The sequence below is a fragment of the Symphalangus syndactylus genome, chromosome 10 (genome assembly GCF_028878055.3).
Source record: "Symphalangus syndactylus isolate Jambi chromosome 10, NHGRI_mSymSyn1-v2.1_pri, whole genome shotgun sequence".
Taxonomy (NCBI): Eukaryota; Metazoa; Chordata; class Mammalia; order Primates; family Hylobatidae; genus Symphalangus; species Symphalangus syndactylus.
The window spans coordinates 121,441,830-121,464,003 of NC_072432.2; the positions used below are offsets into that span (position 1 = coordinate 121,441,830).

General features: G+C 38.4%; 1 protein-coding gene across 3 annotated transcripts in view; it reads left to right on the forward strand.

The window, feature by feature from the left end:
• Positions 1-240: 240 nt before the first annotated feature.
• The window catches only part of FZD3 (frizzled class receptor 3), an 84,989-nt gene continuing 63,055 nt past the window's right edge, over positions 241-22,174 (forward strand). Inside the window, exons 1-3 of one of the 3 annotated variants that reach the window (XM_063610841.1) lie at positions 256-406; positions 5,990-6,035; positions 8,722-9,254. In XM_063610841.1, coding sequence (XP_063466911.1) covers positions 9,066-9,254 — 189 coding nt within the window. In that variant the 5' untranslated portion in view covers positions 256-406; positions 5,990-6,035; positions 8,722-9,065. Of the gene's footprint in view, positions 407-5,989; positions 6,036-8,721; positions 9,255-22,174 lie in introns of all 3 variants that reach the window. The other 2 variants (XM_055295843.2, XM_055295844.2) reach the window with 2 other exon arrangements.

A 22,174-nucleotide genomic window follows, 5' to 3' on the forward strand; every position in this document is an offset into this window, starting at 1 on the left:
CTCCGCGCTGTGTCATCAGAGGGAGGGAGTGCATTGCGAGGAGGGCCCCAAGTGCATCTCAGATGAGCGCCTCCAGGGCTGGGAACGAGCACGCCGGAGCAAGGTAGCTCCAGGCGTCACTCAGGGAGAGAGGCAGAGAACAACGAGGCGCGCCGGGCCGGCCCCGCAAGCCCGGGCTCCGGCAGGGAGCTTTCGGCCGAGCGTGCTCACTGCGCCTGCCCCGTGCGTGCGCGCGCGCTCGTGCGCTCGCTCCCTGGGCCGCGCGCCCCGGTGCTCGCGAAAGCTCGCTGTCTCTGGGAGGCGCGCGCCGGCGGTCCTCGGCCGCTCCGGGTACCTGAGGGACGCGCGGCCGCCCCCGGCCGGCGGCGCAGCCCCCACCCCTTGGAGCCAGGCGCCGGGGTCTGAGGTGAGCTCCGCGAAGCGTGTGGGCCCCTGGGCCGGGGCAGCGGGAGAAGGAGCGGCGAGTGTGGAGCCTGAGGAGGCGCCGCGCGGCTGCCTGCTGCTCCGCCTCAGCCCGCGCCGAGGAGTCAGCAGCAGCCCGGCGCCTCCTCTTCAGGGATCGTTCCTCTCGTAGCGGCCACAACAAAAGCCTTGGGCGCCGGGCTGTGGCGGGCGGCGGAACGGGGGCCCGGGCCCGCGGTGGCGGCTGGGGGCCTCGGGGACGCCTAGTTTGGGGCTGAGGGCTGAGGGCTGAGGGGGGAGCTGCCCTGGGAGACTGTTAACCCTGTCCGCCCTGAGCCCGCGCTCGGCAACCTGTGCGAGTGTGGACCGCGGTTCGCTCGCCTCCACCCCGGCCCAGACCCTGCGCGGCGGGGAGAGGGGCCCGGCCGGAGCCGGCGGCAGCGCGGGGTGCCGGGGGCCGTGGGCGGAGGACAATGCGCCGGGGGCTCCCGGCCGCCCGAAGCGCGCGCCGCCAGGCTCCCGGCCCCGGCTCGGGTCAGCCTCGGGCCCACCTTTGCCTGCCCACGCCTGAAAGTTTCCCCTCTCGTCCATCAGTTTGCAAAGTCCTTGCTCCCTTCCGCGAGCTTCCCCCGCTACCTCCTCCGCGGGCTGTGGATTTGCTGTGGGGTGGCTGCTGCTGGATCCCCGAGGGTCCGCATCTGAAATCAAGCTGCTGTGAAATAGCCAGCAAGGTTAAGGAGACTTGTGTCCTTTCAAGACATGTAAACATCTTCCTAGAGGTGTTTTACATCTTAGGAGTCTTGAGTTCGATCCCTCTGTTGTAAGAGAAGCCAAGGGGGCTTTTCTTGGCTTTGTTTTTAAGAACAAAAGCACGTGCCATGAATTGAGGCAGAGGAGTAGACTTCAGATTTAGAGAGATTGGCGCCATGAAGGAGGTCCGGCGGTTTGCCCTGTGTAGAATGACTCTTTGAATTTTGGTTCCCGTCTGGGTTGAGGGAGATGCAGCAGCAGCACAGCAGAGTAGCCGCATCAGTGACTGTTATGGGAAAGTGTTCAGACACAGCCTTATCTTAGAGAAGTAGTTCTGATCGGGAATGCTTATTGATGGGAATTGAGTTACTTTGTAAAGCCAATATGATATGAGCAAGGAAACAAAGACCTGACTACCCCTGGGGATGTTACCTCCTTCCCTCATCCTCCTTTAGTCCTTGGTGGTGTGCTGGTGCCGTTCCTGCATTTTAGTCTGGAAAAAATAGAAGTCCTTAGTTCTATTATTAAGAAGTGGTTACTCCTGAAGATAATGCTTTCCGTCTTTACTTTTAAACAAATCAATACTATCTTTTTCCTCCAGAAAAAAGGACAAAAACCCACAAAGATAAAAAAAAATTCAGAGTCGGAGAGCCTAGGAAAGAGGTGTAAGAGCTTGACTGGGTGGGGCTGGAAGGATAAAAGAGCTAAAGATAAAATATAACTAAGATGCAGCCCTTCTTCTACCATACCCCCCCAACCCAATTGTTTGAAACTATTAGGAAAATAAGTAAATTACTGGTAAAGCCTATCATTCTACCCTCTCTTTCCTCCTACCCTTTTTCCCTCATCCGCTACTAAAATTCTCTATCTCCATCTCTCCTAAATCTATAAAAGCGTCCCATTTATAAAAGGAGAAGGACAATGAGCTGTTTCCTCATCCTAGCTACTCTATACTTCTGAGCTTTATTTTGTGCTTTGACCATTCAGGTGGCTATTTTTTGGGAGTTCAGTGATTGAGATATTTGAAGTAGAGAGAGCTAGGGGAATTTAATAGCAAAGTGCACATTCTTTCTTTGTATAGAACAAAGTGAAAGTTTTATCACTGGGGAAGGAGAGAGGAGTTTTTTGCTCACAATAAGTTATCTGCTTCCCAGGAAACAGACTTAAATTTCATGTTAGTTTGATAGTGAAACTCTTAAGATTTTTATATTCAAAACTTTTTCTGAGCATGTGAGTTTGTTGATGTTAAGCTGCTGTTGATTTTCTTTTCCTTCAGAGACAGATAGTAGGAAACAATTCTTACCACTTCGTTGAGCGGTTTTGGCCTCAAGTTTTTGTTTTTGTTTTGTTTTGTTTTTTTGTTTTCTTATCCCCAGAACTCTAGAATTATGCATGATTAAAACTGCAGCTGTGCACAAAAATAAAAAGAATGATTTTAAAAATATGTACTGGATAAATTATTCAGTATAGATTGGAGGAAAATGTGTGGTAGTCTCGAGGAAAGAAATTAGATTTTCAGTAGTGATATTTCTATAATGCTAGGAACAAATGAAGTGTAACAGCTTCTTACTGGCTAGGAAAGAATTTTACCTACTATGTCAAAAAATGAATTTCCTCTTTTTGCTTTCCAATTCATCATATTGGGAACTATTGACAGTTTGGTATATTCAAGGAGTGTATTGCACATGAAGTTTGAGATGAATGTAACTAGGCTAGTGGGCCTGAAAACCAAATCCTGGTCCCCAGATTTTATCTCATTAAAATAATTCTGTAGTCAAAGCATGCAAACCATACAAACTTGTTAAGAGGGGTGGAAAGCAGGGGCTTGGTATTAGAGAATTTTTTCATAGCAGATTTAAGAGAAGCTGGGCTGAAATTTCAGCCCATTTTAAAGTCCAGAATCTGTCTCTTAACTTTCCAGTTTTATTTTCAGGTTAATTTTTGAAGATCTTCTGTCTTCTTTAGTCTTAGTAATTAATAATTTCTAAATTGAACTGAATTTTGATGCCTACCATTCATTTAAATTTTGAACCTAGATGGATTTACTTTTCCTCTGTGTGTGTGTGTTTTAAGCCTTACTCACTTAACACATTGGAAGATTAAGTTATTTGTTGTAATCAGTAGATGATGACAAATGGACTTTAAACATTAGATGAAGTAGGAAAGTTCAGAAAAGAGATACTCTGAGATTAATAGGAATCTAGGTCCTGTGAATTAAATATGAAGCTATATAAACTTTCTTGTAGCAACCAGTAGGCAAAGGGCCAAAGACTATATAGACTTTAAGAAAAGGAAAGTAACATATGAGCAATGAGAGTACACTGAGTGTATATTTTGTCTAACAAGACAATAATTTCCTTAAGAGAAGAAGCTCTTATTTAGAGATAGTTATTGCTAATCCTTGCAATGCGTTCTTGAAAACGTGTCTGAAAAAAGACAAAGAATATCCCTCCTGTTCACTCTGTAGGCACTGTGTAACCAGCATTTACTTTGAGACAGCCTTTAGATGATCTTTCTCAATTGGAAATGCAAAATGTTACCTGTATTTATCAGGTGTCAAGAAAATGAAATCTCAACAGAATGATGGAATGGAGCCCTTTCTGTAGAGAAAGTGTAAATTGGAATGGAGTTGCTGAACATAATCTTTTGTTGCAGAACCCCTTTGACAAGCCCTTAGGGCCCACTTTTCTCATCATCCTTTCTTCTGGGATTCAGCTTGCTTTCCTCTTCACAGTTGCCACCTCCTGCGTTTCCCACCGCGTTCTTTGGGTCTGATTTTGCAGTCAGCCTGGGAAGACAGTCTTCCAAGATTGGAATCCCTTCCCTTTATTGCTGTCTTTCAGGACAAGTACTTAGTTGATTTTGTTTTAAAGACTTTTACTTTTTGTCATCAAAAGAAACCTGATAAATAATGGTTGGAAATGTAAAATTCCTGATGTTATACATTCATAAAAATAGAAATGTGTAAGCTTTAAAGTATCTAGTCCTTTTTGTTTTCTGATGGAATGTTAACCAAGTAACTTAGTCTGAAATCAGCTTTCCAGATATTCTGTATTGCTCTATGGAGAAGTGAATGTGTCTCTTTTCCCATACAAAGGGCGTGAGCAACTGTTGCATAGCATTCACTTTTTGCAGGGCCCTGGCCCCTGAAGCTACCCACTCCGATTATGTTAATCTAGTAGGTCCCCCCCCTTTTTTATTTTTCCAGTTGAAATACTACAGTTTCTTATAAGAAAAAAAATAATATCAGTAAGAACGCCCCAAATGACTGTTAACTTTTGTTTAGTGACTTGCTACATTTTGATAGGATCTCTTTGGGTCCAGAATCTTTGCTATGTCCTGCAAGTCTGGAACTTCAACTTACAACTTTTCCATGGTTGATCTTACCTTAGGAAAAATGGCATACTCACATAATTGTGATTAGAAGCAGATAATTCATTATGTTACTGAAGACATATTATTTGGAATGTTTATCAAAAGTTTTTATTTTTTTATTTTATTTAATTTTTTTGAGACAGTCTCACTCTGTCACCCAGGCTGGATGCAGTAGTACAGAGTCTCTGCTCACTGCAACCTCCACCTCCCATGTTGAAGCAATTCTCAAGCCCCTCCTGAATAGCTGGGCCTACAGGCGCATGCCAGCTAATTTTTGTATTTTTAGTGAAGACAGGTTTTTGCCATGTTGGCCAGGCTGGTCTCAAACTCCTGGCCTCAAATGATCTGCCTGCCTTCATCTCCCAAAATGCTTGGATTACAGGCGTGAGCCACTGTGTCCAGCCAGGAATGTTTATCAGAAGTTTTTAAATTTTGCATACCATTTGATTCAGTTGATTGGTTATCTGATTTTTTTAGTATTGAAAATCAGATTTTGACTCTTACTAAATTGGTCATCACTGATTTGCTTTTCTTACTAGGTACAGTAGAGCAGTAGTGTATTCCTTGGCTTGTTGCTTAATTAGTAGTCAATAAACCAGTCATTTCACTAGTATTTTTTCTTGTCAGCTAGTCAGCACATATTTACAGATTTAGCAGAGTTAATTACTTCATACACAAAATAATGTACTATAGGTTCTTTCATAAAATTCCATAAAGCATTTAATATTTTATTTTTAAACAATCAAAGTATTTTACTATATTACATGTACATATATTTTTTCTGACAAAATGAGAGATACATACACTGTTTTGTAAACTGCCTTTAAATTTTATTTTTTATTTATTATTACTATCTTACTATATCCACAAATACAGGTTTGTGCTCATCATTTTTAGTAACTATATAATATTCCATCATGTGGTTATACCATAATTTATTTAACCAATTTCTTATTGGTAGACTTTTCGGTTGTTTCCAACTTTTAGGTTTTTTTTGTTATAAACAGTGTTACACTAATATTTTGGTTGTGCATCATGTGTACTTATGTGTTTACTTAGAATAAATTATAAGATAGATTTGCTGGATGAAACTGTGTACATTTTAAGGGCTTTTGATATAAGTAGCCACTTTTTTAAGTGCCAACTAGTTTACTAATAGCATTTGAAAATGTTGAAGGTGTTCTTTACCCTATACTCCCACCCTCTACTGTGTTGTATCATTATTGTTTTTTCCCATCTGATTGGCAAAAAATCTTATCTCACATTTGCATTTTTTATTATTAGTGAAGTTGAATATCTTTTCATATATTTCTTGGCTATTTGTATTTCTTTTGTAAATGTATGTCCTTTGCTTATTTTTCTATTAAAATGTTATCCCCTATCTGCTTTTATTTTTAAAATTCATTTAATGTATATAATTACATAAACAATACTTTTATTATATTTAATTATTCTGTTCTAGGATAGCATTTCTCAAGACCTGACTTATGGAGCACTTGTAACCTGAGGTAATCATTAGAATGCATATCATTCTGCAGGATTCAGATTTCTGGGGGAATCCATGAATCTGCTACACTTTAAGATTAGAGAACTGCTGTTTTGGGGGAAATGAAAATTCTTTAACACCTATACTTTGCCTGTTTTCTTCTTGTCTCACTGAATTCCACTGCTGTTTTTTCCCTTCTTTTAATAATCATAAACTAAAGTCTTGCTATATCAAGATTATTGTCCTTTCACAGCTTAACAGTAGATTTTACAAAAGCATCTTGGTACATGGTAATTTGAATGTCATAGTACATAAGGAAGTACTTTTGTAAGAAGGTAGGATGCTTTACTTGCAAGTAAGGCAAAAGGAATAATCAAGAGGAAACCAGGTAAAATAGATGGAGTAGGCAGAAATGTAGAGGGACATTTCAGCTAGTTTTAAAAGCTCTGTGAGATATTGCTCAGTTTCTTCCTCAGGTTTTATGTGGTAGTCTTCTTTGAACCATTGATTTGAAACCCATACCTGCTTGAAAAATAGATTAATTTAAATGAAATTTTTGAAATTCTTGGTGTTACTATATGCATATTCAACAGGGAGTAATGTTCCCTTTAATTTTTTTTAGTTGCAAGCAGATGAATATGCTGCATAAGCAATAAACTACAAAGACTGAACTTACATGGATGTTTTAATACTACAATCAAATAAAACTTTCAACAGTTACTTGAAATATTTAATGATATGCATAATTGTTACTGTGCTGCATGGTAATTAAGATAAATATGTTTTTAACTATGGTTAATACCAGTTTTCTTTTTTTATCTGAGGGAGTTTCGCTCTTGTTGCCCAGGCCTGGAGTGCAGTGGCGCGATCTCAGCTCACTGCAACCTCTGCCTCCCAGGTTCAAGCGATTCACCTGCCTCAGCCTCCCGAGTAGCTGGGACTACAGGTGCCTGCCACCACGCCTGGCTAATTTTTTGTATTTTTAGTAGAGACGGGGTTTCACTGTGTTAGCCAGGCTGGTCTTGAACTCCTGACCTCGTGATCTGCCTGCCTCGGCCTCCCAAAGTGCTGGGATTACAAGCGTGAGCCACTGCACCTGGCCCAGTATCAGTTTGCTGTAGGCAGATCTCAACATTTGTGGGGAGAAAAAAAATATGGCAGGCCAAGAATCCGTTTCAGAAATTTCTGATGTAGAACATGAGGAGCTTTAGGGCTTTTTGAGCAGGGTTTGCTTTACCTTAGTTTCCTAATTCTAGGGAACATAGACTTTTCTTTTCCCTTCCATTAGTCAAGACCATCTACTAGAGGGAGAAATTGGGAAGATTCAGCCACTGTTTTACTTTCTCCAAATAGTTTTCTGCCTAGTAACTGAAGCTTGGGACATGGAGTTCCCAATCATTGATATTTAATGCACAAAGGACAGTTTCTTTCCCCACTTAAGCCAAAGCAGTTCCACGTCCCACAATCTAAGTTATCATAGGTGCTAGTATTTGAGTTGTCCTATTAATCTGGGTCTTTGAGAATTTCTGAACCTGAATTTCTCATCTTTTTCCAACCTAGGCTCTCCACAACAAACATAAGACTATCCAATGCATATGAAACAAATTGAAATAAAAGCAAAGTTAACATCGTTACTAAACCAAATCAAAATGTGATAGCTTAGAATATGCTTTTCTCATACCAGACCTGCCTTCCACTCCACCTACACCCTCTCAGCTGAAATTGAGAATCACACATATTTTTGCCCCGGAAAAGTACATAGAAGTCAGAAATTCTAAAGCGCCGTGGAAACAATAACTGGGAATTATTATTATTTTTGCTGTGACTTTTTAGGGATGATTTCTATTCTCTGTGCAGCATGGCTGTGTGTAATGACCATTCGTTGATGAAATATTTCTTAGTGCTGCATCTGTGTTATTAAATTTTTTTACTGTCTAAAAAATAATGTAATATTGTGAAAATTTCCTAGTATTTTAGAACCTTCTATATGTCAGTTCAGTATTGGTTGATAGAGGTAGCATTTGTATAAACTCAGTGATTAAAATGTCTAATGTTTAATACTGCTTTACCATTTATAAAGTACTCTTGCATACATTATCTTATGATTCACTCATATCGTCCCTGTGAGCGAGGTGGTGTTGGAATCATTTTCAAGAAGAAAAATTCTAGGTGCATAGAAGTTAAGTGGTATGTTTATATTCACACAGCTAGCAAGAGGCTTGAATCTGTATCTTTTGACTTACTTTTCAGACCACTTTCACAGATGCCTTCTGCTATGTCAGTAATACAAAAATATACTATTAAAGATTAAAACACATACAATTTTAAGTTCAATAATTTAGGTTATAAGCATAATATTTACTATTTAAATAAAATTTAGGACAATAGCATAAGAATTTTTCAAAATGAATCAATTATATATTGTGACAGATGAAAAATTGCCATTATAGATGAGAAGTTGAACCATGTGTTATATAAGCAACTGAGGGATGAAATTAAATTTGCATTTAAATGCTGTTTAAGGATCATTTTAGTGTAGCTATAGCATAAATGATAAAGTAGAAAAATTATGTCTTTATAAAGAACCCATATATTGTTAACTATTAGGTCAGTATAATATCTCTCATCAAAGATTTTTAATGTCAAGTCCATAATACTTTGAGAGGAAATGACTAATTTCTCCCATTTTTTAAAATAATACTTTTCAGATATTTCAGTCGAAGGAAGAAATAGCTCTTCTCCTAAGATGGAATCTGTGGTTTGGGAATGTGGTTGATCAACTTGAGATGTTGGCCAAATGTGCCCCATGTAATAAAATGAAAAGAAGAGACAAGATGATGTCATTTTCCCATATTGTGAAACCAAAAACAAACGCCTTTTGTGAGACCAAGCTAACAAACCTCTGACGGTACGAAGAGTATTTAACTGTTTGAAGAACTTAACAGTAAGATATAGAAGAAGTACCTTCGAGCTGAGACCTGCAGGTGTATAAATATCTAAAATACATATTGAGTAGGCCTGATCATCCGAATCTCATTCAGACCCAAGAAGGATGGCTGTGACTTGGATTGTCTTCTCTTTTTGGCCCTTGACTGTGTTCATGGGGCATATAGGTGGGCACAGTTTGTTTTCTTGTGAACCTATTACCTTGAGGATGTGCCAAGATTTGCCTTATAATACTACCTTCATGCCTAATCTTCTAAATCATTATGACCAACAGACAGCAGCTTTAGCAATGGAGGTAAGACTTGATCTATTCTTTGACGTATCTTAGTAAATGACTCTTGTGTTGTCCCATCAGCCAGTCTAATGAATGTGTTTGATAAACAACAGGAAAATAATATGCTATTTTAAATTATATCTTATAAATTTAAAAATGTATATATTTTGCTTCAGACTCTAATAGATTGAAGGATTCACAATTTGGTGAATGTTACTCTTATATTTTAGACATTATATTTTATAAAGAAATGTGAAACACCAGAACATGGGAGATAATAGCCATTCAGAAGTTTAAAATTTAAGAATAACTCCCAAGCAGTGAAAGAGTTTTTTGTCAATGCGAATTATCTGTTCTTGATCTCTCAGAATTTTATCAAAGTTTGCTGCCTTATTTGAATTTTTTAATGGTAATTCTTCAGACATTTCTTAATTATTTTAGTTTAGAAACTTTCAAATTTAGAAACTATGGACACATTAATTGATATAGTTAATAATAGGTTTAAATAAGGGTATATATGTCTATAATGGTTTTAGAATTGAGGACAGGGATATATATACCAGATAAGAACTAGGAGGCAGTTAAGCAGTGGTGGTAATGACCATAGGCTTTGAGGTAGACAAACCTGGGTTTGAATTCTACCTCTACCACTTTCTAGCTGTATACTTTGGCCATGTTATATGGACTTTCTCACCACAGTTTCTTTGCTTGTAACTTAGAGACTTCTGTAAGGTACAAAGTGAAAATCCATGTATAGTACTTGGCACATAGTAAGTACTCTATAAGTGATAGCTTTTACCATTAATTCATATTCTCATATTACCGTGGCTACATAATATAATTTAGAGGGAATGTTTGATACATTAGTCTTCAGCCTATTTCCATAGCGCTTTCAGCAAATGGAAGCCTATATGTTTTGGAATTCTTCATTTTATAATAAAATCAAAAAGTTCGTCATTTTGAAGGAGACTAACCTAAGCCTGAGAAAATTTGTAAGATTATTATTCATAGATTTTGAAATAAGGAGGGCATCTTATATATTCCAAATATTTGAAAATGCTGTAGAGGTTGAACAAAACATTTTTTGCTTTTCCTCTGAGTACACGAGGTCTAAGTGGTTGAAGAGAGAGATTTGGTATAGGCTATCAGATTAGGATATACAAAAATGGGTATTGGTTTAATACAGTAAGTTGGTTCCAGGGATGGTAGTCTTTGCTATGTATTAAAGCTATTGATTTCTCACAGAAAATTGAATTAGAAACACTTTTATTTCTGGTATCATTTTAAATCATAACTCCTTTGGGAAGCAAACAGGTTAATAAGAAGCAGGTCATACAGATGTTTGTCCTGACTTGGGTTCAACTTTTGGCTCTGCCATGTAGTAGGTTTAAGACAATGGACAAGTTACTTAACACTCCTGATCTTTGTTTTCTTCATTTGTGAAAAGGCAGTATAATGATATACCTTGAAGGGCTGTTAGGATTAAATAAGAGATTTATGAAGTAGCTAGCACAATGCATCATACACAATAGGTGATTTGCAAATATTAATTCTATTCCAGATTCCATTTCTAAATCATCTAAAGGGAAGCACTAGAAACACCATGTATTTGCTCCAGTGAATTTGCATCCCTCATTGTAGGTTCGTGGGGCATTCATTCATAGTGATAGCATGATAGGCTCTCTCTGACTTCTCAAATATACACAAATAGTCTAGGTAGTTCAGTGACAATGGGGTTGTCTCTGTTTGAATTTCAGACATTCTAGGGAGAGCACCTAAGTGAGTAATAGTTTCTGAGAGAAGGCTCTAATGACTTGAAGTAATGTTGGGAATAGTTGCATATTGCATGTTTGTCATATCAGGACAGTGATGCCACTGACAGAATAATCAAACAAAGTTTGAGAGTGTAACATTTCTTTAATAGCACATGACGTGGAAACTCAGCAGACAACACAGCCTGCTCAGTGCTGCTGCTGACTCTCTCCACCTCCATCCCTCTACTGATCCAGGAACCAGCTTAGCAGGCACAAGTAATTGGAGCAAACCCAGCACATTCTTGAGTGTTTGCTGTGAGACTGGATGAATTCAAAGACAGTTTCCTAGGTGTAGCATCTTTCAGCAGGCCCCAGGCTTTAAGCCTGCCTAGAGTCCATTCCTTTTTTCTTTTTTTATGTTTTTTTTTGAGATATGGTCTCACTTTGTGGCCCACACTGGAGTGCTGTGGTGCAATCTTGGCTCACCACAGCCTCAACCTCCCAGGCTCAAGTGATCCTCCTGCCTCAGCCTCCCAAGTAGCTGGGACTACAGGTGTGTGCCACCACCCCTGGCTAATTTTTTTGTATTTTTTTAGAGACAAGGTTTTGCCATGTTGCCCAGGCTGGTCTCGAACTCCTGGGCTGAAGCGATCCACCCACTTGGGCCTCCCAAAGTGCTGGATTATAGGCGTGAGCCACCGTGCCTGACTGGAGTCCATTCCTTTAATGTTTTGTGAGTTAAAATGAGTGCCTGTAACACAATGGTATGTGGGCAGTAAGCTAGATTAGCCACAAATAGGAGAAAGAGCGGAATCTGGGTTATTTTAAATTTTATTCACAATCAACAAGTTGGATGTTCTTACATTGTGTCTACGGGGTTCATACTCTGTACTTTTATTGAGATTGGGACATGTTTAAATGCGTAAGTGTCAATCCATTAAGTTAGAAAAGAAGGTTCTTGCTAATATGTTTATTTCTGCCTTCCAAAACATGCACATCAATATACAAACACACATGCTACATTTTTCTAAGTTGTTAACTTGATGTTCTCTTTTCTCCCTGTGTATGAGTAGCTTTTGATAGGAAAAGAATTCTCACTTCTGAGCCTTCCAAACCATTTTGAGATGTTGAAATTGCTAAGTAAATTTTTGGGAACTGTTCACCATGGAGCAATAATCAACAAATGTCAGTAGCAATCTTTACTGAGCCACCTATTATTGGGTATTTACGACTCTAGTGGTAATAAAAGATATCTGGGCAGGCTTTTCCTCATACTGAATAATTAAACCAAATTGGCTACAACGGGAACAGATTAGTGGAAGAAGCAATAGAATAGGGATAGGAGACTTGTATTCTGTCACTAACTAGGTTTGAGACCGCTTTGTGTTGATTTCTAATAGGAAGTAAATTTTTTCTCCTGCCATTTTGTAGGGTTATTGTTAAGATCAAGTGAGATAAGTGGCATTTATGTTAAAGAATTTTGAAAAGTTAAAGTGCTGTGTGAATACAGAGCATTATTCTTTGTTGCCTGTCACCCTGTTTTTTCATTTCAGTTAGTGTGTGGAACGAGTAATCTTTAATCTCTTTGGGAGGTTGATTGCTTGCCCCTCCCCACCCCGTATATAGAGGAAAGTAGGCCTCTCTATAGGATAATCAGAGGAAAAACTCCTGGGATGGTTTGTGTTTGCCTCCATTTCCTGTTTTCCTTTGTCATTCTCATTAAAGATTTTTTTATGATTTAAGGTTTTCTTACAATGGGAGCATGGGAAGCTGGCAGTGAAATAATCCTAGTAGGAACACAGAGCCTAAAAGCCTGAACATCCTGTATCTTTTATGGTTCATTAAGAACAAAGTATGTTTCAACCAGTCTCCCAGTTATCCAAACTCAAATTTGAGCTTTTTACTAAAAAACTTTATTATGGAAATTTCATTATATACAAATAGAATAATATAATGAAATGCCATGTATCCAGCATCCAGCCTTAAACATTACCAACTCGTAGCTAGTCTCATTTCATTATCACTGCACGCCCTTCTGGGTCACCTTGAAGCAAATCCCAAATATCAAAATTTCATCCATAAATATTTTGTTATGTACCTCTGAAAAGTAAGGTCTCTTTCAAAATATATGAACACAATACCTTTATTCCTTTATCAGTGTCAAGTATCAAATTAATGTTCAAATTACTCTTGCATATTTCACAATTTTTTTTCATACTGGCTTTTTCTAATCAGGGTTCATACATTGCATCCGATTGATATGCCTCTTAAGTCTGTTTTAATTTATAGGTTTTCCTTTCCTGTTCCCCTTTTTTTCTTGTAATATATTGATCTTACAGAGTTTCCCATAGTCTTTATTTTGCTGATTGCATCCCTGTGGTGTTGTTTACCATGTCTCTGTCTCATTTATTTTTGTAAACAGGCACTGTAGAGGCTTGATTAGACACCAGTTTGGTTTTTTATTGTTGTTTTGGAAGGAATACTTCCTAGGTAGCTAACATACTCCTGCCAGGACCACATAATGTTAAGTTGTTCCTCTTTTTATAAGTGTTAGCAGCCACTGATGATTTCCTAGACCAATAGTTTTGTTAGGGGTTTGCAAAATGGTGATATTCTAATTCTGTAACCCTTTCTTCATTTCTTAGCTGGAATATTTGGAAACTTCTCATTGACTATTGGATTACTTTCATGTACAGTTTATATAAGAAAGATAGGATAAGTGCTTGCATGTTCCCCCTTTATTAGTTTTTAGAATAATTAGTTGATTCCCAAGCATCCATCAAAGGTGACCAGTGAGGGTTTTTTTTTTTTTTTTTTTTTGGTTTAAGTTTCATTGTGAACTCAAGGATCTTTGTTTTTAACATATTTGATGTTTTAAATCTATCACAGTGATTATTGAGGCTCAAAATATTCCATCTTTGGTAGTGGGAGCCTCTACATGGCTCCTGAGTGTTTTGTTTTTGAGACAAGGTCTTGCTCTGTCACCCAAGCTGGAGTTCAGTGGAGCAATCACAGCTCACTGTAGACTCAAGCTCCTAAGCTCAAACAATCCCCCTACCTCAGCCTCCAGAGTAGGGACTACAGGTACATGCCATCATGGCTGGCTAATTTTAAAGAACTTTTTTTTTTGTAGAGGCAAGGTCTTACTATGTTGCCCAGGCTGGTCTTGAACTCTTGGCCTCAAGCTATCCTCCTGCCTTGGCTTCCCAAAGCACTGGGATTACAGGCATGAGCCACTGCGCCTGGCCCTCTTTAGTGTTTTTGAAACCACCCTAGTGGTGTTTAATAGTTTTCTTTCTGGTGTGATTCAAGCTCGCTTCATAAAATTCCACATCAAACCCTGAATCATCAATTATTCTCTAGGAAGCACTGGTTCCTTTTATTTGGAAATGATGCTTAAGAGATCACTGTCTGGGTGCTAAGCCTATTGATACTAAGTCATTTTTAGGCCTTTTCATGAACACAGCTAGGGAATACTTTTTTTTTTTTTTTTTAAGAGAAAGTCCATCATGAGTTTATACTGATACTTGCGATTCAAGTAATATTTCAGGGTGTTGTTTTGTTTTTGAGATAGGGCCTTGCTCTGTCACCCAGGCTGGAGTGTAGTGGCACAATCACGGCTCACTGCAGTCCTAATCTCCCGGGCTCAATTAATCCTCCTACCTTAGCCTCCTGAGTAGCTGGGACTACAGGTGCATGCCACCATGCCTGGCTAATTTTTGTGTTATTTGTTTGTTTGTAGAGACAGGGTTTCACCATGTTGCCAAGTCCAGTCTCAAACTTTTGTTCTCAAGCGATCCACCTGTCTTGGCCTCCCAAAGTGCTGGAATTATAGATGTGAACCACCATGCCTGGCCATGGATTTTATTTAGCATCTTTAAATTCATTTTTGTTTCTCTATTTTCTTATCCTCAAGTTTATTATACACATACATTATATAGTTTCAGAATAACATTAGCAATATTTTTACTAACAATGATTACAGCAAGCAGTTTAAGATTTCTTTATATTTCTTTTTGTCCTTTAGAGACAAAGATTTCTTTATACTTTTTGTCCTTTAGGGATGTATATCAACAAGGATGTACAATCAAATTGTTGTGTTTTAAGTCACTGAAATATTTTTTCTTCATGTGGTTAAACACAATACACAGTTAGGTTCATACGTTTTATTTTGATTTTGAGGAATGACTTTTTAATTTTTTTCATTTAAATTTATTTTATAATTATACTTCAAGGCACTTTCAGAGAAGTCTAGTTTCTATCCCTCTGTCACCTCTATCTTATTTTTTCCTTCCACCTAAAGGTAGCCATTTTTTAAAAGTTTTTATCCTTCCATTTAAAAACCTTAAATATAACACTTATATAAAATATTTAATATATATCTATATTCTTTCACTTTTTTTGATACAGTTATAATGTTTGTTTTCCCTACATTGTTTTTTTTCCCACTTAATATATTTTGGATATTTCATAGTAGCATTTATAGATATTCCTCATTTTCAGATTTTTAAAAATTATGGTAAGATATACATAATACAGTTATGTAACATAATTACAATTCCATCTCCAGAGTTTTCTCTTCTTCCAGAATTGAAAATCTGCACTCATTAAATAACAAATCAGTCCCCATTTTTTCTTCTCCCTAGTCCCTGGCAAGTACCATTTTACTTTCTTTGCCTCTGAAGTTGACCACTCTAGGTATTTCGTATAAGAGGAATCACACAGTATTTGCCCTTTTGCGACTGGCTTATTTCATTTAGCCTAACGTCCTCAAGGTTCATCAATGTATCATGTGTTGGAATTCTCTTCTTTTTTTAAGGCTGAATAGTATTCCATTGTAGGTATATAACACGTTTGGCTTATCCATTTATCCATCAGTGGACACTTGGGTTGTTTCTACCATTGGAGTGTTATGAATAGTGTTGCTATGAACGTTAATCTACAATCTGAGTTCCTGCTTTAAATTATTTGGGGTTTGTAGTCAGAAGTGGAATTGCTGGGTGATATGTTAATTCCATGTTTAATTTTTTGAGGAACTGTCAAAGTGTTTTCCATGTGGTGGCACCATTTTACATTTCCACCAGTAATACACAAGATTCCAATTTCTCCACATCTTGGCTAACACTAGGTATTTTCTTTTTTTTTTTTTTAAATAATAGCTGTCTTCATGAGTATGATGACATGATCCTTATTTTTTTATAGCTAAATTTTACTCCATTGGGTTGGATATACAGTATTATTCATTCAATCCCTGTTGATGGACACAGGAAACAGATGTGTTTCTGGTCTTTTACTGTTACAATGTTGCAAGTGTGTTTTCACATTTTGACTAGTGTATTTTTGGGATAGATTCCTAGAAGTATAAATGTATGTGTTACTTTCCTTGATATTGCCAGACCTCTCTATAGGGGTTGTACTATTTTGCATTCCCACTAATAATGTGTGAGAGTATCTGTTTTTTCACAGCTTCACCAAAATAATATGTTGTCAAGTTTGTTTGTTTTAAACCAGTATGATAGGTGGGAAATGGTATCTCAATGATTTTCATCACCTACTTTACAGAGACAGAAACACCTTCATAATTATTGATACATGAGGGTTCTTAATACCGGCAAGAGTATGAAATTCAGAGACAAAGCAGTTCAAGCCCAAGTTTTGCTACTTATCAACTGTGGACAGTAACAATATAATATCCATGTGCCATCATTAGAATAGAATTGGTTATAAGGATCAAATGAGATATGTGAAAATTGCTTTTTAAAATAACAGTGGGCCAGGTGCGGTGGCTCAGGCCTGGAATCTGAGCACTTTGGGAGGCCGAGGCGGGCAGATCACCAGAGGTCAGGAGTTGGAGACCAGCCTGACCAATATGGTGAAACCCCATCTCTACTAAAAATAGAAAAATTAGCTGGGCGTGGTGGTGGGCACCTGTAGTCCCAGCTACTTGGGAGGCTGAGACAGGAGAATTGCTTGAACCCGGGAGGCAAAGGTTGCAGTGAGCTGAGAACATGCCACTGCACTCCAGCCTGGGCGACTGAGCGAGACTCTGTCTCAAAAATAAATAAATTAATTAAATAACATTGCCGGCAAGATATGGTGGCTCATGCCTGTAATCCCAACACTTTGGGAGTCTGAGGTGGGCGGCTCACCTGAGGTCAGGAGTTTGAGACCAGCCTGACCAACATGGGAAAACCCCGTCTCTACTAAAAATACGAAAATTGTCTGGGCACAGTGGATCTACGCCTGTAATCCCAGCACTTTGGGAGGCCGAGGCAGGCGGATCACGAGGTCAAGAGATCAAGACCAGCCTGGCCGACATGGTGAAACCCCGTCTCTACTAAAAATACAAAAATTAGCTGGGCGTGGTGGCACGTGCCTGTATCCCAGCTACTTGGGAGGCGGAGGCAGGAGAATAGCTTGAGCCCGGGAGGAGCCCGAGATCCCGCCACTGCATTCCAGCCTAGTAACAGAGCAAAAAAAAAAAAAAGCCAGGCGTGGTGTCACGCGCCTGTAGTCCCAGTTACTCGATAGGCTGAGGCAGGAGAATCGCTTGAACCTAGGAGGCGGAGGTTGCAGTGAGCCGAGATTGCGCCACTGTACTCCATCCAGTCTGGGTAATGGAGTGAGACTCTATCTCACAAAAATAAAAAATAAAATATCAGTACCAATCCTTGCCTAGAGGATCAAATCCAAAGCATAACAGATATTCACAAATTGGCTTCTACTTATTTAGCATTCCTTAAGTCTATCAAGTCTGTAAATGCCATCTCTGCCTGGAAGGCTCTTGTAGTATCCCTTTTGGTAATATCTTAATTTTCAAGGCCTGGTGTGGATGTTATTTCCTTGTGAAACCTGGGATACCTAGAAGTTAGTGACTCTGTTCTCCATACTCACCAGTGTGTTTTATATGTACCTCTATTTTCGTGTGTATATTATTACGTTGGAATTGTTTACGTTTTTATTTCTTCTACTAGAATTTAACCCCTTGAAAGTAGAGCTTGTCTTTATTCATCTTTGTATGCCTAGTACCTGACACAGAACCTCACACATAGTAACTGCTAAATAAATGTTTGAATTAATTCATGAACTTTATAAACCCTAAATCCCTTAGAGGTGGCAGTAGTAATTGATTATGGTTTTAGTGCTATACCTGAGCTCTTAATCTCCTAGTGTTATGAATAGTTCTGTGGTTGGTGGGGATGGTGATGGTAATTCCAGTACCAAGGTTACCACATACTTTTGAATACTAGTATTTTACTTTTCTTTTTTTCTTTTTCTTTTTTTTCTGGGGTGGGGGGCAGGGTGTCAAAGTGACTTGAATCCTTCAACATTATGTGTTTGTACTTATAAGTGGTGTAATTAAGCAAAGAAAGCAACACAACTTTCTCATCTCTAGGCCTTTCCTGTTTCTTCTGCATGCATATTCTCCATCTTTGCTTATCAAAATTCTGTGGTACTTGATCCATTGTTAGGTTGAAAAAATAAAGTAAGGTAGATAGCAAAACATTAGTATGGTATCATCCTAGTTTGGTTGAAAAACGTATATGCATGTTCATTCAGAGTGAGTGATCTAGTGGGATTTTCACCAGGACCAACATTGGTTGTTCCTGAATTAGTAGCTTGTGTTTTCTGTTCTTCAATTTTTTTTTTTTTTTAATTATACTTCAAGTTCTAGGATACATGTGCATTTTCTGGTTTTTCTGTAAGGAACACATTATGCTTTTAAAATAGTAAAACTAGTAAAGAAATTTTATTTTTTAAAAATTTCAACTGTCCTTTTTTGCTCAGTTCCTGGTGCAGGGTCTGAGATTTAGTATTTATCAAATATATTTTGATTGGATAAGTACAATATGGGAAAGAACTTGGTAAATACCGCAAAAAAGCAAAGTGCTAAGGGGATTCAAAGAGAGAATGGTTATATGTGGAAGGAGTCATGGAAGCCTTCAAATTGCAGATGGTATTTAAATGAACCTTGAAAGACAGATTTTTTTACTATGGTTTTTATTTTAAGAGAATAGTATAATGTACCCCCATATAACAATAATTATTAACATTTTATGGATAGGCTTTTTAGAAAATGAAACTTCTTTTATCACATTTACAGAATTCATGGTGTTAATCTTTAGAATACATGCATTATCAAACATTTACTTTCTTTATTATTTTTTGTTGAGATTGATATTAATAAGGTGGTTTTCCCTAAACAAACATCTAGCAAAGTGGCCTAAGAAGCCTGGTTTGAGGAGAAACTAGCCAGGAATTAAACTTCTAAATACAAGTAGTAGATAATTGCATTTAGTCATTTCAGACTTTAGGACAAAAAAATAGCAGCTTCTGAAATTTTTAATTGATTTTCTTGTGTGACAAATTACTATAAAGTGATTTACTTGTCTTAAATTATTAAATGCATTGGAATTTGGTTTGTAAAGCTTTACCTTTTGAGACTTAATTCAGAACTGTCCATGATATTGGAAATATTAAAAGTTTACTTCCTGTAGGAAAGTCAGATTTATGGACCTCTCTGGGAACTCTACTTTGACTTATGAAAATACATATTATTCTGTGCTAATGAGAAATTTCTGTAAAAAACTCACTGAAAAAGTATTGGAAGGTATTTAATATGCTATCACAGAACATTTTTAAAAATTAAGATTTGAACAGGAAAATAAATCTATGGTAGGATTAAAGGCGTTTTTACAAACCTAGAGTTTTTTTTTTTTTTTAAATACAAAATAATTCTTAAAGTTTGGACCTTTTCTCATTAGGCATTTTATTGTTACAGAAAGGGGATTTTTAAAAGGTGTCATTTTTAGTCACAGTTATTCTAAAAAGTTGTTTTTGAATAATTTCTCATTCTAAGGGATCTGAAATAGCCATTTTTAAATTTTCAAGACCATTCCACATTTGGTTTTATATTTAGTGAATTTAGTCATAGTACTCCCAAACCCCATAGGGTACAGTTTCTATGGTTACCAGACCCTTTGTAGAGTGACAAAGGTTGGAATTCTGATTCTCATGAGTCAAATTTTGGCCTTTGACTGGGTCCCCCTGCACATCCTTGCTAAGCTTGGGCTGTTGCTATGCTTGAAGGCTTGTCAGCTAGCAGGTTCCTATGGTAACAGGAATGGAAATTTGAAAGAAGAAAGAGAATGGTAGCACAAAGGCTTGGTTGATTTGAATTTGAACAAAGAATGGAAGGTTCCCTGTAGTGCACCTTTGTTGTAGAAACCAGAAATTTAATTTTAGAAAGTTACTTTCCAGTTGTAAACTTCCTATACCCTGGTCTTGATTTAGTGAACAGAAGTATTATGGTTTAGGGAAGTACTCAATAAGAATCTTTATAATTCAGTTAGCTAAAGTTCCTTTTCTATACTTCATAGAGCTTTCATAGTATTTCTCATGTTATACATTTGTTCTCAGATTTTTAGTGTTCAGGCTACCTCATTTAATTTTCATTTTGCTGAGGTCAAAAATTGTTAAGGTTAAAATCAGGGCAATTTGCTTATTTGAAAAATATTAGTATTTGTTTTTATGTGACAGCTTTATTGAGATATAATGTGAGTACAGTAAATTGCCCTAATGTAAAGCATTCAGTTTGATGAGTTTTGACTGATCCTGTGAAACCATCACCACAGTCAAGATACAGAGCATTTCTATCACCTCAAAAGCTTTCTTGTGCTGCTTTGTAGTCACCCCGCTCTCTACTGCCTGCTCCAAGCAACACTGATCTGCTTTCTTTCATTATGGATTAGTTTCCATTTTCTAGAGTTTTGTATAAATAGAATCATGCCGTATCTACTTCTTTATGTCTGGTTTCTTTCACTCAGCATAATGATTTTGAGATTCATCTGTGTTTTGTTTTGCTTTTTAAAAACTTCATTCCCGTTTTAAAAACTGTCTCACTTGGCAGTTGAGAACAGAGAATTTAGCAGGGTTCCTCCTTATACCCACCAAGGAGGCCTGCTACAGCTCTATTAACTTGTACCTATTCCCCAATCCCTTTCAAGCTATCATTTATTAATTGTGTTCTGTATGCTAACTTTATCTTTTTACTTATGGGTTATTAAGACCATTTTACAGAAGAGGAAACTGAAGCTTAGAGAGATTTAAGTACAACAAATTTGTTAAATACAAGGGCTCTGGATAAGAATGCCAAGATTTGCCTTAATCCTGGGTCTATCTTTGTAGTTGTGTGATCTTGGATAAGTTACTTAGTTTTCTATGTCTCATTTTCTTCACATGTATAGTAAAATGAGTTCATAATAATAGTGCTTACCTTATAGGATTGTTGTGAAGGTTAAATGAGATAATATGTGTAAGGCATTTTGAACAGTGCTTATGTTAGCATTGGAATGTATCCAAGTCACACAGCACCAAAGTATGTTACCAGTGGCAGCGAATCCATATGGGTCTGCAGCAACCTCAGTTCTTGTCTCCTCAGAAGAATTCAACTGAGGGACATAAGGCAGAGTGGGAGACTGAGGCAAGTTTTAGAGCAGGAGTGAAAGTTCTGGCAGGGCCCGGTGGCTCACGCCTGTAATCCCAGCACTTTGGGAGGTCGAGGCGGGCGGATCACGAGGTCAGGAGATCGAGACCACGATGAAACCCCGTCTCTACTAAAAATACAAAAAATTACCCGGGCGCAGTGGCGGGAACCCAGGAGGCGGAGCTTGCAGTGAGCCCAGATTGCGCCACTGCACTCCAGCCTGGGTGACAGAGCGAGACTCCGTCTCAAAAAAAAAAAAACAAACAAAGTTCAGTAAAAAGCTTTAGGGCAGGAACGAAAGGAAGTAAAGTACACTTGGAAGAAGGCCAAGGGGGTGACTTGAGAGATCAGGTGCACGGTTTGATTTGACTTATGGTTTTATATGTTGGCATACTTCCGGGTCTTCTCCCTGAGTCTTCCCTTGGGGTGGGCTGTCCGCATGCGCAGTAGCCTGCTAGCACTTGGGAAGGGGCTGCACGTACAGTGTGTTTACTGGAGTTGTATGCATGCTCACTTGACGCATTCTTCCCTTACCAGTCTAGCCTTCCTAGAGGAAGGTCATATACCAGTAAAACGCTGCTGTTTTGCCTCTTAGTGAGCATGTTTGAGCCCACTCCCTCAGCTCCTGAGATCTTATCGGGAAGCTGCTGATCACCAATTTCAGGTTTTTCTTATCTGTTGGGAGACTGCCTTTCCCTGGC